The sequence below is a fragment of the Dendrobates tinctorius genome, unplaced genomic scaffold (assembly GCF_039654945.1).
Source record: "Dendrobates tinctorius isolate UK_male_01 unplaced genomic scaffold, ASM3965494v1 ptg000101l, whole genome shotgun sequence".
NCBI classification, from domain to species: Eukaryota; Metazoa; Chordata; class Amphibia; order Anura; family Dendrobatidae; genus Dendrobates; species Dendrobates tinctorius.
The window spans coordinates 426,352-441,579 of record NW_027361769.1 but is presented as its reverse complement, the minus strand read 5'-3'; the positions used below and the strand labels follow the sequence as shown (position 1 = coordinate 441,579).

The 15,228-nt window shown below is 46.1% G+C and overlaps 1 protein-coding gene across 1 annotated transcript in view; it reads left to right on the top strand.

The window, feature by feature from the left end:
- Positions 1–816: 816 nt before the first annotated feature.
- LOC141099689 (uncharacterized) overlaps positions 817–15,228 on the top strand; it is a 133,918-nt gene continuing 119,506 nt past the window's right edge. The window contains 1 exon segment of the mRNA XM_073587650.1: positions 817–852. Within this exon segment, the coding sequence (XP_073443751.1) occupies positions 817–852 (36 nt within the window).

Below are 15,228 nucleotides of genomic sequence, written 5' to 3'. Positions count from 1 at the left end.
TAGAGGTTTGTCAGTAGGGTGGAGTCAGAGTTGAGCAGGGCAGAGCATAGGGATATAGTCAGGACACTTCCTGGATAGGCAGCAGAGCCCGGGCAGCCTTGCCTAGGGCAAGGTGCAAGGAGCAGTGAAAGAGACAGTCTGCCGGCTGTGGAGGTACAGCTGCTACAGCAGGAAGGGGTCCCAGGCTGAGGATCGTGCAGGTGGGCACCAGCTTAAGGATTGTCTCAAGAAGGATCCGGGGTCTACGACCGAGGCAGGAGTAGCTGAGATGTCTTTCCTAGAACCTTTCCGTATTGGAACCGGACAAGGGAATGGCAGGGAGTTGGTGACACTGAAGGCATTGGATAACACCCGAGCATGCTTGGATCAGACGTTATCAGAGCATGTTCGCTCAACACTAAATACCATATACAGTAATTGACTTACAAGTTTAATTCGTTCTGTGGCCGAGCTCTTAACTCAATTTGCTTGTATATCAAATTTAATGTCCCCATTAAAATGAAATGAAATTAATCCGTTCCAGCCCCCCAAAAACCACACCAATTATTTTATTAGGAGTTTTAAAAAAGATTCATTAACAGCAAAATTAACAGAAGAATGAACCAAAAAATAACCATTATCCTATGAACAGCCCCATGTCAAATACATGCAGCATGCAGTGCTTAAAATAGAGTCCACCTGAGGAAAATGGCAACGTTGGTAATACCAAAAACCTGTGTGCAGCAAAAGATGGTAAGGTCCTGAATCACAAGAACAGGTAAAAAGATCTGACAGAGCAACTCACTTTTTTAGGACCCATAGTTGAAGAATGAAGCAATGACAGAGGTGCTTGCACGGCAGGGTAACCACGAGGTGAGTGGTGTAAGCTCGCTCGCTTGTAACTCAGATCTCGGCTCACATCATAAAGCTGACAGAGCGACGGCTCGCATCTCGCAAAATTCATAAGTAGATGCACTCGTTAGTCAAGGTATTACTATAATGTACTGCTTTTTATAAATTTTATAGAAAACAGCAACTGCTAGGGGAGGGCAGGAGGGGTATCTGCCCCCGGTTCAGCCGGCAAGGGAACACCGTTGATCCGGCGGTCCGAGGAGATTTCCCGGAGGTTGCATTATGGGTCAGGCAGACTATGAGTCGGCTGTTCTCTGAGACGGATGTCAAGCTCAGAGAAGATGAAGTGCGCCGGATCCCAGTGATCAATTGTACTTGCATTTTTCAGACGGACTGAGCACAATTGAAGTCCTGACCACCGGGATATGGCGATGTCAGCAGCGTGATCAAGTCTTGTGATCACCCTGTTGGCGTCATTCGACGGCGCCTCAGAGGCGCAAACAGCATCGGTGCTAAGTGCTCCAACGGAACTGAAGAAACTGACGATTTATTGTAATGGGGTTGGGTAGATTTGAATACACAGCTTGGGGGGCAAGGAAGAGATGTATGCGTATACAATATGGGGAGAGGGAAAAATCTGAGACAGCAAATAAACCCTAACTAAAGTCTACTAAAATATAACTTTTATTGATAAATTATATAATAATAAGATTAAAGTGCAATTAGAAATACAATAGTTGCTGATAGTAGAGGGATAAATTTAGCCAGACCATTAGCCAACAGGATAGGTATACTGTATAAAGCAGTAGAGCTATCACTACTGGGATACAATTTCCCAGGTACTGGAATATAAGGTATTTATCTGGCCAATGGGATACAATTATCCAGATTTAGAGACAACTAGCTGAAGAGCCCGGCGCTGCCCGGGCATAGTAACTAACTGTGGTTAGTTATAGCAAATTATAATTATCCTCCATCCCATAGACCCGTGCCCATATACCCATCATACATATCCACCATCCCATAGGCCTCTGCCCATATACCCATCATACATATCCTCCATCCCATAGTCGAGTGCCCATATACCCATCATACATATCCTCCATCCCATAGTCCCGTGCCCATATACCCATCACACATCCTTCATCTCATAGTCCCATGCCCATATACCCATCATACATATCCTCCATCCCATAGTCCCGTGCCCATATACCCATCATACATATCCACCATCCCATAGTCCCATGCCCATATACCCATCACACATCCTCCATCCCATAGTCCCGTGCCCATATACCAGTCATACATATCGTCCATCCCATAGTCCCATGCCCATATACCCGTCATACATATCCACCAACCCATAGGCCCGTGCCCATATACCCGTCATACATATCCACCAACCCATAGGCCCGTGCCCATATACCCGTCATACATATCCTCCATCCCACAGTCCGGTGCCCATATACCCATCACACATCCTCCATCCCATAGTCCCGTGCCCATATACCCGTCATACATATCCACCAACCCATAGGCCCGTACCCATATACCCGTCATACATATCCTCCATCCCATAGTCCCGTGCCCATATACCCGTCATACATATCCTCCATCCCATAGTCCCGTTCCCATATACCCGTCATACATATCCTCCATCCCATAGTCCGGTGCCCATATACTCATCACACATCCTCCATCCCATAGTCAACCATTATGACATCATAATGAGCGGTGGCAGGGCTTGCAACCTATGATGACATCAGCGTCACCATGGCAACCATTGTGACATCATAATGAGGGGCGGGGCTTGATGCGCACACACTGCTTCCCCAGTATGCAGATAGCGGCATTATGACATCATAATGAGGGGTGGGGCTTGACGCGCACACAGTTTTTCCCCTCAGTATGTAGATAGGGCAAAATTGTTTGGTGAATTGGAACGCGCAGGGTTAAAATTTCACCTCACAACATAGCTTAGGACGCTCTAGGGGTCCAGACGTGTGGCCAAATTTTGTGGCTGTAGCTGCGACGGTGCGGATGCCTATCCCGGACATACACACATACATACACACACACACACACACTTTGAGCTTTATATATTAGATGTATCAGTGACCATTCACTTACAGGATATAACTACACAGATTTAAGAGATAGAGGACTAAATAATAGTGTTAATAACAAGTCTCTACAGGAATACAGTTACCCCGGACAAAGCTCAACCTCTCTCTGTAGTGTTGTATATTAGTAATCGATGGTAATTGGTAATGCCAACTTGTCAGTTGTTATGTGCGGAGACTGATCGGAATACTGACCGGCATGTTGTAGCTCGTATTCAACTACTGCCCTCTGCTGCTCACAAACACTTGCCAACATATGTAATGTGGGGTTCCAGAGTATGGTCACGTCGCACACCAGTGTGTGAACTGGCACTTGCAAGAGCTGCTGAAGCACTGCTAGATCAGCGGCAGCTGTAGCTGACTTGTGGAAATGGGCGCACACGAGGCGTTCCTTCACAAGTTGCTCAGGCAAATCGGGGTGTTATGCCTGTGTGGTAACTCACTTGGGAAAATAGGTTATACACTAAATAGCTGCAACTGACCCTGACGGTTCTTGTACAGAATAGATCTCTTGGCACCGCAGTCCCTAGTGGTGCCGACGGGGCAGAGCTAGCCCAACCACAGACTAGGAGATGGCAACTTGGACCTATCTTCCTAAAAGGCTGTCAAATTGCTTCATGTTCCTTCTAAAGAACTGGAGGACAAAGCAGAATGTGAATTCAAGTATTTATTCCTTCCAGATTAAATATTAGAACATCCATGGTACAAGATTAAAAACATGTTCATTCTGACGCGTTTCTGGCTGAAGACCTTAGTCGTAAAATAATCTTGTACCATGAATGTTCTAACTTTTAACCTGGATGGAATAAAGGTGACTTGAATTTTATATTCTTCTGTGATACGCTCAGCCGCCACAGAGGTACTGCACCTCCTCCTGAGGTGTGTGGTGCCCCACCACCCAGGTAAGTTGGAGACTCCTGACCACGCTCCAGCACTCGCACCCCACACAACAGAGTAGTTCAGCAAAGCCACATTGCGGCTCCTTGATTAGAGAGTAGCAGAGCACCTTTGATGGTTCCCTGCTTGGAACACGAAACGTGCTGGGAGGCGGGTGGAGTTGAGAATACATAAGAGTGGGAAGGTTTTGGATTACAGGTCAGTCTGGGAGAGGAAGCCAGTCAGAGAGGAGTGAGGAAAGAAGATCCCTGAGAGAGGAATAGAGGAAGGAGGTGCTGCAGCAGACCTCAGTGACCTGGGTCTGCTGGCACGGGAAAGGAAAGAAGGAGAAAGACATTGAACAGAAACCTGATCTTCCATAAGAGAGAGAGATTAGAACGGAACGAAGGAGTAAAGGGAACAGAGAGGATGTGGGTTAGAGGAAGAACCCTGCCTAGAAGTTCTAAGCGCAAGGCCGGGGCCCGGTCCCCGAGGTTGTATGGACACTAATGGTTCTGCAGCAGACACCAGTGGAGTAGTGGGCTGTAAATGCACTACTCCCATCTAAGACTTGGGGGCACAACAGCAACTTGGATAGTGAGCCGGGACTCAGGAGTGAGGAGTCCCCGAAGCAGGCTACAGCTGTCTGCCGTACAAGTAGAGTTCTTGGGAACATCTGTCAGGAGGAACTCCAGTGTAACTCAGTACTAGGAGATCTTCACACTTAAAGGCGCTATAAGAGGAGACGTTCAGAAAGGTACATGTTGGCGGAGTGTTGGAAGGGAGCATTCCATCTGACCTGGAGATTGATTGAGCCTCTGACCCGGAGGACACAGTACGGAGGCAGGCACCTGTGTGTACTACAGACTGTGAGTAAAGCTTTGGAACTACAAGCCCTGGTGTCCTCCATTGATTCTTGCGTCAACACACCCAGCACTGCTACATCTGGGTACCAGCTTCGACACTGCTTGTGCCTCTCCTCTAACTCCACATCTACACTGCCCTGGGGCTATAGCTTCACCTGTGGGGAGCTTCACCATCTTGGCTGCAACACACCACCAGCCCCAGAGGATCTGCAAGCAGCATCGGCTTAACATCTCACTTGCCGAACACCACAGGTGGCCTCACGAACTATTCCATTCACTACATTCTACCATGCAAACTCCCCCTATTAATTGGGCGCCCAGGGCCACGGACCGGGTCCCCGCTGCTGTGACACATCCCGCCGACACCAGCCCGGTACCGAGTACCCCACAGCCCTGGGAGGGCGACCCATATCTGTCACTAGTAGTCAACAGTTACTGGATTTAGTCATAACTGACTCACGAAGCGGCGATACGCGTGGGGCCTCTTCCCACTCTCTCTTCTTGTCCCCCTCGGGACTTCTAGCCGCCCCCATGTCAGTGTCTGGCTTTCTCATTTTGGGTGATCATACTTTTATTTCATTATAGCATTCTCAGTCAGTTATGCCCATTTTTTGACGTCATCTGTATTGTCACAACTATTTTAGGGTGACTTCTTTGCATACATGCTTTGGTATATGTGGGAGTCTCTATTTTCTGACTGTTTATACCTGTGTAATGGGAAATGATGTTGATTAGTCGCATCCTGCATGTACCATCACCCATTCTGTTTATATTTGTAGTTATAGGTTCATTTATCATTATCACCGTATGACACATGTATTTTCTTTCTGCATATGCTGGGGGCGGCCATTCACCCATTACATGGGTTGTATTTAAGGCTTATGGGCCTTTTGGGGAGTTTTGGGCTATTGGTTTGTTGTGTATTTTAAATGTTTTTAAAGTTACCATGTCCATGATGAAATAAAGGTTTTCTCACTTTTTATATACGGAGGTGTATACCGTGTTATTTGGCTTTTCTTTTTCTCCGTGTCTTTTGGCTTCATTAGTTTATAGGCTAGGTGCTGCACTCTATTTGGGATCATTATTGACATTAGTGTACCCTTTTTTGGTTAGCGTTGGCCTCATACTATATACAAAGCGCTATGTGAGGGCTGATATTGAATATAGAGAGGATATGTGGGGGCTCATACTGTATATAGAGAGGCTAGGTGGGTTCTTACAGTGTATGTGGAGGGGCTATGTAAGGGCTCATACTGTATGTAGGAAGCTAGGTGTGAGCTCTTACAGTATATAGAGGTATAAAGGGGGCTGTATATGGGTTCATATGGTATGTAGGGGGTGTCAACATATTTAATTCTACTCAATATTAAGTTATACAATTATTATTAATATAAAATAATAATTGTAATTAATATGTTATGGTCTCTCATATAGCCCCTTGGGAAAATAGCCCAATCCTGGTATATAGTAACATTGTCTATAGTGTCCTCCCCTATTTACTGGCCATTTATCCTACAGTAGCATGTCCACCTCCACATCCAACCATCCATATCATCTAATCTTCTGTAATACTGGGATATATGGGTTATTATTGTTGATTTATCACTGTTCACATCAGTGGAAACTACTCCGGAATTACAATGTATGGTAATAATGACATTGTGGCATTTTTTGAAAGTTTTAAGAGGTCAAGATGGATAATTAGAGTCAATTTCATTTATATGGTAATGAATTGGTTGTATGGCCTGCTCTGGTCTCTTTAAATAACTGCTGCTCCTGCTGCTGATGTCACGGAATGTTGAGGTTTCTGGCTCCGCCCCCTTGCCTTATGACATCACACACATTGTGTATGGAGCTGCAGAGCCAACATTCCGTCTGACAGTTGCAGACGGTGGAGAGAGCGGTAAGTCGGCTCTATGTCATCTCTTGTTGTGTCCTTCATTCTCTTCTATCATCTATTTCTCATTTATTTTTTATTCATTATGGAGTCTTTATTCTATATAATACAAGCAGGTCCAAAATAATTAGTGAACCCCTCAGATTAGGAGCTGTCCAAGCATTACAGCTCTTCCACCAATAGTAAAGGGAGATATATAGGGTGTGACGGGATTTATCTACAAGCCCAGAAATGACAGCGATCTACCGATTATCCATCACATGATTCTGGCTTCTGACTTTCTTGCTCATCAGCTCCATAGATTAGTTATAATTGAGAGAATCCCCTCAGCCAGAACTGGAACATGACGACTTCTCGATTTTTAGGCCATGTATTGTTAGAGAATCATCCAAATCTGGGAGATTAAAGTTATATCCTGTAAAGGGAACACTTGTAACATGACGATAACTATGTAATTGTCGGATGTTATTGAGACATATAGTAATATACAGTCCAGATCAAAAATATAAATCCAACCAATATTGGGAAATCCTTGTACAAAACCGATGTATATACATATTAGCTCCATATGCAGTGAAGCTAGTCAGATCTTCCCCCACATTGGAGGATTCATATCGTTTGATCTCTAGTATATTGGGCAATGCACTTCAATGGAAGGGAGGTTCTTGGCTCCGCCCACTTTAGCTCTTTTTTGTCATTTCACGGAATGTTTTGGTGGTTAGTTTTGCCCCATAAGCTACTACTTGTGATGTCACCAAATGTTTTGGTTGTTGGCGTCACCTCCATTAGCTTCTACTTGTGATGTCACTAATGAGGATAGTAGCCCTTCAGAAGACAATGGCGCTTGACTGCCTGTTAGCAGTTGAAGGGGGCACTTGCGCTGTTATAGGTGAGCAATGCTGCTCCTAGAAGATGCACATGATTCAATAATGGATAAAGTAAAGGAGCTGCAGCAAAAAGCTGGAGATATATCCAAGGAGGGATGGAATCCCTTTTTCTGGATGGGGTCTATCAGAGTTGGGTTAAATAATTTACTCTCAACTTTTCAAAAGCCCACACAGTATTGGTAGTGATAGGATTGATGGTGTTGAGCTTGATTGCCTGGAAATTATTAATGTGCAGGAAATTAATTATATATTGGAGCCACTGGAAGACACAGGCAGAAGAGGGACACTGTGCACGAACAATATATGGATCCTTTGCAGCCCAATAACTCATCATAATGCCCAATTTCATCTGCTTTGGAGGTTGAAATGGGTCCCCTTACCTCTTGGCCCGTGGGCAGTTGCACAATTTGCACCAATAACATGTCCAACCCTGTCCACCCCTGAATGGAACCACAGCTACAGAGGTGACCGTCTGATAGCCTAGCTCGACTACCCACCTCTCCTGAAGACCCTTTCAGCTTTTTGAGACTTGGGTGGAGGACATCATCTCTGAAAATAGGGTCCCACAGCTGCACCCCAACAGTTTGAGCAGACACTCCTAAATGAGTAAATAGCCTGAGATCAGAAGGAGGCGCATAGCCCCTCACTGTGTCACTGAGGATGATAGCATTCTCCAGGGATTACTCTGGACTGTTTCTTGTGGTGGGATGCAGGTCTGGACAGCTGTCGTCATCCTATTAGATAGATAAGAATTAATATATGTGTGTTTATGCTTTAAAGGTAATCTGTCACCCCCAAGACGTATATGACCTATTAATATGGGCATACAGGTAATAGAAATGTTACGCTAGACCTACCTGTATGACTCATATTAATGGTCTTGTGGATATATTATGTCTTTATGCTAAAGATCAGCCCAATAACTCATCATAATGCACAATTGTATCTGCTTTGGAGGTGGAAATGGGTCCCCTTACCTCTTGGCCCGTGGGCAATTTCACAATTTGTACCAATAACATGTCCACCCCTGAATAGTACCATAGGAAGGATGACTACAGCTACAGAGGTGACCGTCTGATAGCCTAGCTCGACTACCCACCTCTCCTGAAGACCCTTTCAGCTTTTTGAGACTTGGGTGGAGGACATCATCTCTGAAAATAGGGTCCCACAGCTGTACCCCAACAGTTTGAGCAGACACTCCTAAATGAGTAAATAGCCTGAGATCAGAAGGGGGCGCATAGCCCCTCACTGTGTCACTGAGGATGATAGCATTCTCCAGGGATTACTCTGGACTGTTTCTTGTGGTGGGATGCAGGTCTGGACGGCTGTCGTCATCATATTATATATATTAATTCTTATCTATGTGTGTTTATGCTTTAAAGGTAATCTGTCACCCCTCCGAGACGTATATGACCTATTAATATGGGCATACAGGTAATAGAAATGTTACGCTAGTCCTACCTGTATGCCTCATATTAATGGTCTTGTTATGGAGAAATGTTACATTTTTTTAAGTTAATGAGTTCTTCCAGGCACTGGGGCTTGCATTGCCTGGAAGAAATCCCTGCCTTCTCTCTTCATTGTAATACTAACCCCCTCTCATGCACGGCAGTTTTGGCCCTGCAATCCCACTCCTGCGCCCTGCACTCCCCCAGAAATACATATCTCATCCTCCCTTCTATGGGTACTGCACTCAGGGATCTTCTGCAGAGGTGCCGGCGCCTTCCGCTCCAGTAATCTCTGGTGTGCGCGCCGACAAGGTGCATGGCTCAGGCGCAGGATTCTGGGGCTATTACTGGCGCTGATGGGAGGAGGGTAGTATTGTAATGAGGAGAGAGGGCAGGGATTTCTTCCAGGCAGAGAATGCCCCGGAGCCTGGAAGAAATCATTAATGTAAAGACAAAATATAACATTTCTCCACAACAAGACGGTTAATATGAGGCATACAGGTAAGACTAGTACCTATTACCTGTGTGCCCATATTAATAGGTCATATATGACCTTGGGGGGGTGACAGTTTCCTTTTAATATAGATTGACTGAATACTTAGATGAAATGGCAACTGTAAGTAGCCAGGAATGGATGCCTGACATCCCATGATCTATGTAGACTAGCTACATACTTCATGTAGGCAGGAACAGGGCCGCCATCAGGGCATTACTGCCCTTACTAGTGTATGGTGTCCGGTGAGCAGAAGCAAAGAGGGGGGTCGGAGCTGCTTCAGTTCCTTAGATTGTGTGCAATACTCTTTGTTGTTTTTATATTATGTTTCTCTGAACTCACAAAATGACCTTATTTTCATTGTGTTATATGTTATTGTTATATGTGTTGTTTTTGTTTTGTCTGTTTTCTTTGTTTTCTCTTTTGTTATTGGCACTGTAATTTTGCACTTTATGTAATTGACCAAAGGATTTAACTAAATGACTCTTATGAAAATAGATTTAGTTAGCAAAATATTTAGTGGGAATGTGTTATGAAGGTTTTATGTTTTGGGCATTGTCCACTCTCTAGTTATTATTAACCAATGAGTATATTATTATTATTTATTATTATAGCACCATTTATTCCATGGCGCTTTACATATGAGGAAGGGTATACATAATAAAAACAAGTAGCCTAATCTTAAACAATACAAGTCACGACTGGTACAGGAGGAGCGAGGACCCTGCCCGTGAGGCCTCACGATCTACAATTATATGAGATGATTAAAAGGCATTTAGTGCAGAAATTCAGCATAGCCTATATTTCTATTTCTCATATTCCATATTTGTTGCTGTAATTCAAGAAAGGCCATATTAGTAAGAGCCCTATCATCTCAAACACATTCGTGACCAATAACCAGAACATGGCCAATCCTTCATAGTTAATAAAGTTTTGCAATAATTGAGTTTAAAGTATGTAACCCTTATATCATAAAATAATAAATAAACAGAAACGACTTTTCTAATAGACTGGCACTTCCAGAAGAGATCCCTTATTAGCAGTCACCTCATAATTATAACAAGCAGGATTACAATGGGAGAAAACAGAATCAACCATTCTCAGTAGGTAATGTCACAGCTCACCTCTTCCCCCTTCCTGCACAATGACATCTGCATGTAATGTCACTAAACGTAAGAAAATGAATAGAAAACTCTCCCAAGGAAATAGAGTCCTCTATAACGTGTTATGATATATATACACATGTATATGTCACTAGATCCTTATACAGGTGTATAATGAGGCCTCACTGTACAGGAGAGACCGGAGCGAGGAGCAGGGGCCTGATCACAAGAGCTGACAATCTGAGGAGACAGCAATGCTGAATAACAGTCTACACTGCGTCACTAGAGCCTGATACAGGGGTATAATGAGGCCTCACTGTACAGGAGAGACCGGAGTGAGGAGCAGGGGCCTGATCACAAGAGCTGACAATCTGAGGAAACAGCAATGCTGAATAACAGTCTACACTGCATCACTAGATCCTTATACAGGGGTATAATGAGGCCTCACTGTACAGGAGAGACCGGAGCGAGGAGCAGGGGCCTGATCACAAGAGCTGACAATCTGAGGACACAGCAATGCTGAATAACAGTCTACACTGCGTCAATAGATCCTTATACAGGGATATAATGAGGCCTCACTGTACAGGAGAGACCGGAGCGAGGAGCAGGGGCCTGATCACAAGAGCTGACAATCTGAGGAGACAGCAATGCTGAATAACAGTCTACACTGCGTCACTAGATCCTTATACAGGGGTATAATGAGGCCTCACTGTACAGGAGAGACCGGAGCGAGGAGCAGGGGCCTGATCACAAGAGCTGACAATCTGAGGACACAGCAATGCTGAATAACAGTCTACACTGCGTCACTAGATCCTTATACAGGGGTATAATGAGGCCTCACTGTACAGGAGAGACCGGAGCGAGGAGCAGGGGCCTGATCACAAGAGCTGACAATCTGAGGACACAGCAATGCTGAATAACAGTCTACACTGCGTCAATAGATCCTTATACAGGGATATAATGAGGCCTCACTGTACAGGAGAGACCGGAGCGAGGAGCAGGGGCCTGATCACAAGAGCTGACAATCTGAGGAGACAGCAATGCTGAATAACAGTCTACACTGCGTCACTAGATCCTTATACAGGGGTATAATGAGGCCTCACTGTACAGGAGAGACCGGAGCGAGGAGCAGAGGCCTGATCACAAGAGCTGACAATCTGAGGAGACAGCAATGCTGAATAACAGTCTACACTGCGTCACTAGATCCTTATACAGGGGTATAATGAGGCCTCGCTGTACAGGAGAGACCGGAGCGAGGAGCAGGGGCCTGATCACAAGAGCTGACAATCTGAGGAGACAGCAATGCTGAATAACAGTCTACACTGCGTCACTAGATCCTTATACAGGGGTATAATGAGGCCTCACTGTACAGGAGAGACCGGAGCGAGGAGCAGAGGCCTGATCACAAGAGCTGACAATCTGAGGAAACAGCAATGCTCAATAACAGTCTACACTGCGTCACTAGATCCTTATACAGGGGTATAATGAGGCCTCACTGTACAGGAGAGACCGGAGCGAGGAGCAGGGGCCTGATCACAAGAGCTGACAATCTGAGGAGACAGCAATGCTGAATAACAGTCTACACTGCGTCACTAGATCCTTATACAGAGGTATAATGAGGCCTCACTGTACAGGAGAGACCGGAGCGAGTAGCAGGGGCCTGATCACAAGAGCTGACAATCTGAGGAGACAGCAATGCTGAATAAGAGTCTACACTGCGTCACTAGATCCTTATACAGGTGTATAATGAGGCCTCACTGTACAGGAGAGACCGGAGCGAGGAGCAGGGGCCTGATCACAAGAGCTGACAATCTGAGGAAACAGCAATGCTGAATAACAGTCTACACTGCGTCACTAGATCCTTATACAGGGGTATAATGAGGCCTCACTGTACAGGAGAGACCGGAGCGAGGAGCAGAGGCCTGATCACAAGAGCTGACAATCTGAGGAAACAGCAATGCTGAATAACAGTCTACACTGCGTCACTAGATCCTTATACAGGGGTATAATGAGGCCTCACTGTACAGGAGAGACCGGAGCGAGGAGCAGGGGCCTGATCACAAGAGCTGACAATCTGAGGAAACAGCAATGCTGAATAACAGTCTACACTGCGTCACTAGATCCTTATACAGGGGTATAATGAGGCCTCACTGTACAGGAGAGACCGGAGCGAGGAGCAGGGGCCTGATCACAAGAGCTGACAATCTGAGGAAACAGCAATGCTGAATAACAGTCTACACTGCGTCACTAGATCCTTATACAGGGGTATAATGGGGCCTCACTGTACAGGAGAGACCGGAGCGAGGAGCAGCGGCCTGATCACAAGAGCTGACAATCTGAGGAGACAGCAATGCTGAATAACAGTCTACACTGCGTCACTAGATCCTTATACAGGGGTATAATGAGGCCTCACTGTACAGGAGAGACCGGAGCGAGGAGCAGAGGCCTGATCACAAGAGCTGACAATCTGAGGAAACAGCAATGCTGAATAACAGTCTACACTGCGTCACTAGATCCTTATACAGGGGTATAATGAAGCCTCACTGTACAGGAGAGACCGGAGCGAGGAGCAGAGGCCTGATCACAAGAGCTGACAATCTGAGGAGACAGCAATGCTGAATAACAGTCTACACTGCGTCACTAGATCCTTATACAGGGGTATAATGAGGCCTCACTGTACAGGAGAGACCGGAGCGAGGAGCAGGGGCCTGATCACAAGAGCTGACAATCTGAGGAGACAGCAATGCTGAATAACAGTCTACACTGCGTCACTAGATCCTTATACAGGGGTATAATGAGGCCTCACTGTACAGGAGAGACCGGAGCGAGGAGCAGGGGCCTGATCACAAGAGCTGACAATCTGAGGAGACAGGAATGCTAAATAACAGTCTAAACTGCGTCACTAGATCCTTATACAGAGGTATAATGAGGCCTCACTGTACAGGAGAGAACGGAGCGAGGAGCGGGGGCCTGATCACAAGAGCCGACAATCTGAGGAAACAGCAATGCTGAATAACAGTCTACACTGCGTCACCAGATCCTTATACAGGGGTATAATGAGGCCTCACTGTACAGGAGAGACCGGAGCGAGGAGCAGAGGCCTGATCACAAGAGCTGACAATCTGAGGACACAGCAATGCTGAATAACAGTCTACACTGCGTCACTAGATCCTTATACAGGGGTATAATGAGACCTCACTGTACAGGAGAGACCGGAGCGAAGAGCCGGAGCCTGATCACAAGAGCTGACAATCTGAGGAGACAGCAATGCTGAATAACAGTCTACACTGCATCACTAGATCCTTATACAGGGGTATAATGAGGCCTCACTGTACAGGAGAGACCGGAGCGAGGAGCAGGAGCCTGATCACAAGAGCTGACAATCTGAGGAAGCAGCAATGCTGAATAACAGTCTACACTGCATCACTAGATCCTTATACAGGGGTATAATGAGGCCTCACTGTACAGGAGAGACCGGAGCGAGGAGCAGGGGCCTGATCACAAGAGCTGACAATCTGAGGAAACAGCAATGCTGAATAACAGTCTACACTGCGTCACTAGATCCTTATACAGGGGTATAATGAGGCCTCACTGTACAGGAGAGACTGGAGCGAGGAGCAGGGGCCTGATCACAAGAGCCGACAATCTGAGGAAACAGCAATGCTGAATAACAGTCTACACTGCGTCACTAGATCCTTATACAGGGGTATAATGAGGCCTCACTGTACAGGAGAGACCGGAGCGAGGAGCAGGGGCCTGATCACAAGAGCTGACAATCTGAGGAAACAGCAATGCTGAATAACAGTCTACACTGCGTCACTAGATCCTTATACAGGGGTATAATGAGGCCTCACTGTACAGGAGAGACCGGAGCGAGGAGCAGAGGCCTGATCACAAGAGCTGACAACCTGAGGACACAGCAATGCTGAATAACAGTCTACACTGCGTCACTAGATCCTTATACAGGGGTATAATGAGGCCTCACTGTACAGGAGAGACCGGAGCGAGGAGCAGGGGCCTGATCACAAGAGCTGACAATCTGAGGACACAGCAATGCTGAATAACAGTCTACACTGCGTCACTAGATCCTTATACAGGAGTATAATGAGGTCTCACTGTACAGGAGAGACCGGAGCGAGGAGCAGAGGCCTGATCACAAGAGCTGACAATCTGAGGACACAGCAATGCTGAATAACAGTCTACACTGCGTCACTAGATCCTTATACAGGGGTATAATGAGGCCTCACTGTACAGTAGAGACCGGAGGGAGGAGCGGGGGCCTGATCACAAGAGCTGACAATCTGAGGAGACAGGAATGCTGAATAACAGTCTAAACTGCGTCACTAGATCCTTATACAGGGGTATAATGAGGCCTCACTGTACAGGAGAGACCGGAGCGAGGAGCAGGGGCCTGATCACAAGAGCTGACAATCTGAGGAAACAGCAATGCTGAATAACAGTCTACACTGCGTCACTAGATCCTTATACAGGGGTATAATGAGGCCTCACTGTACAGGAGAGACCGGAGCGAGGAGCGGGGGCCTGATCACAAGAGCCGACAATCTGAGGAAACAGCAATGCTGAATAACAGTCTACACTGCGTCACTAGATCCTTATACAGGGGTATAATGAGGCATCACTGTACAGGAGAGACCGGAGCGAGGAGCGGGGGCCTGATCACAAGAGCTGACAATCTGAGGAAAC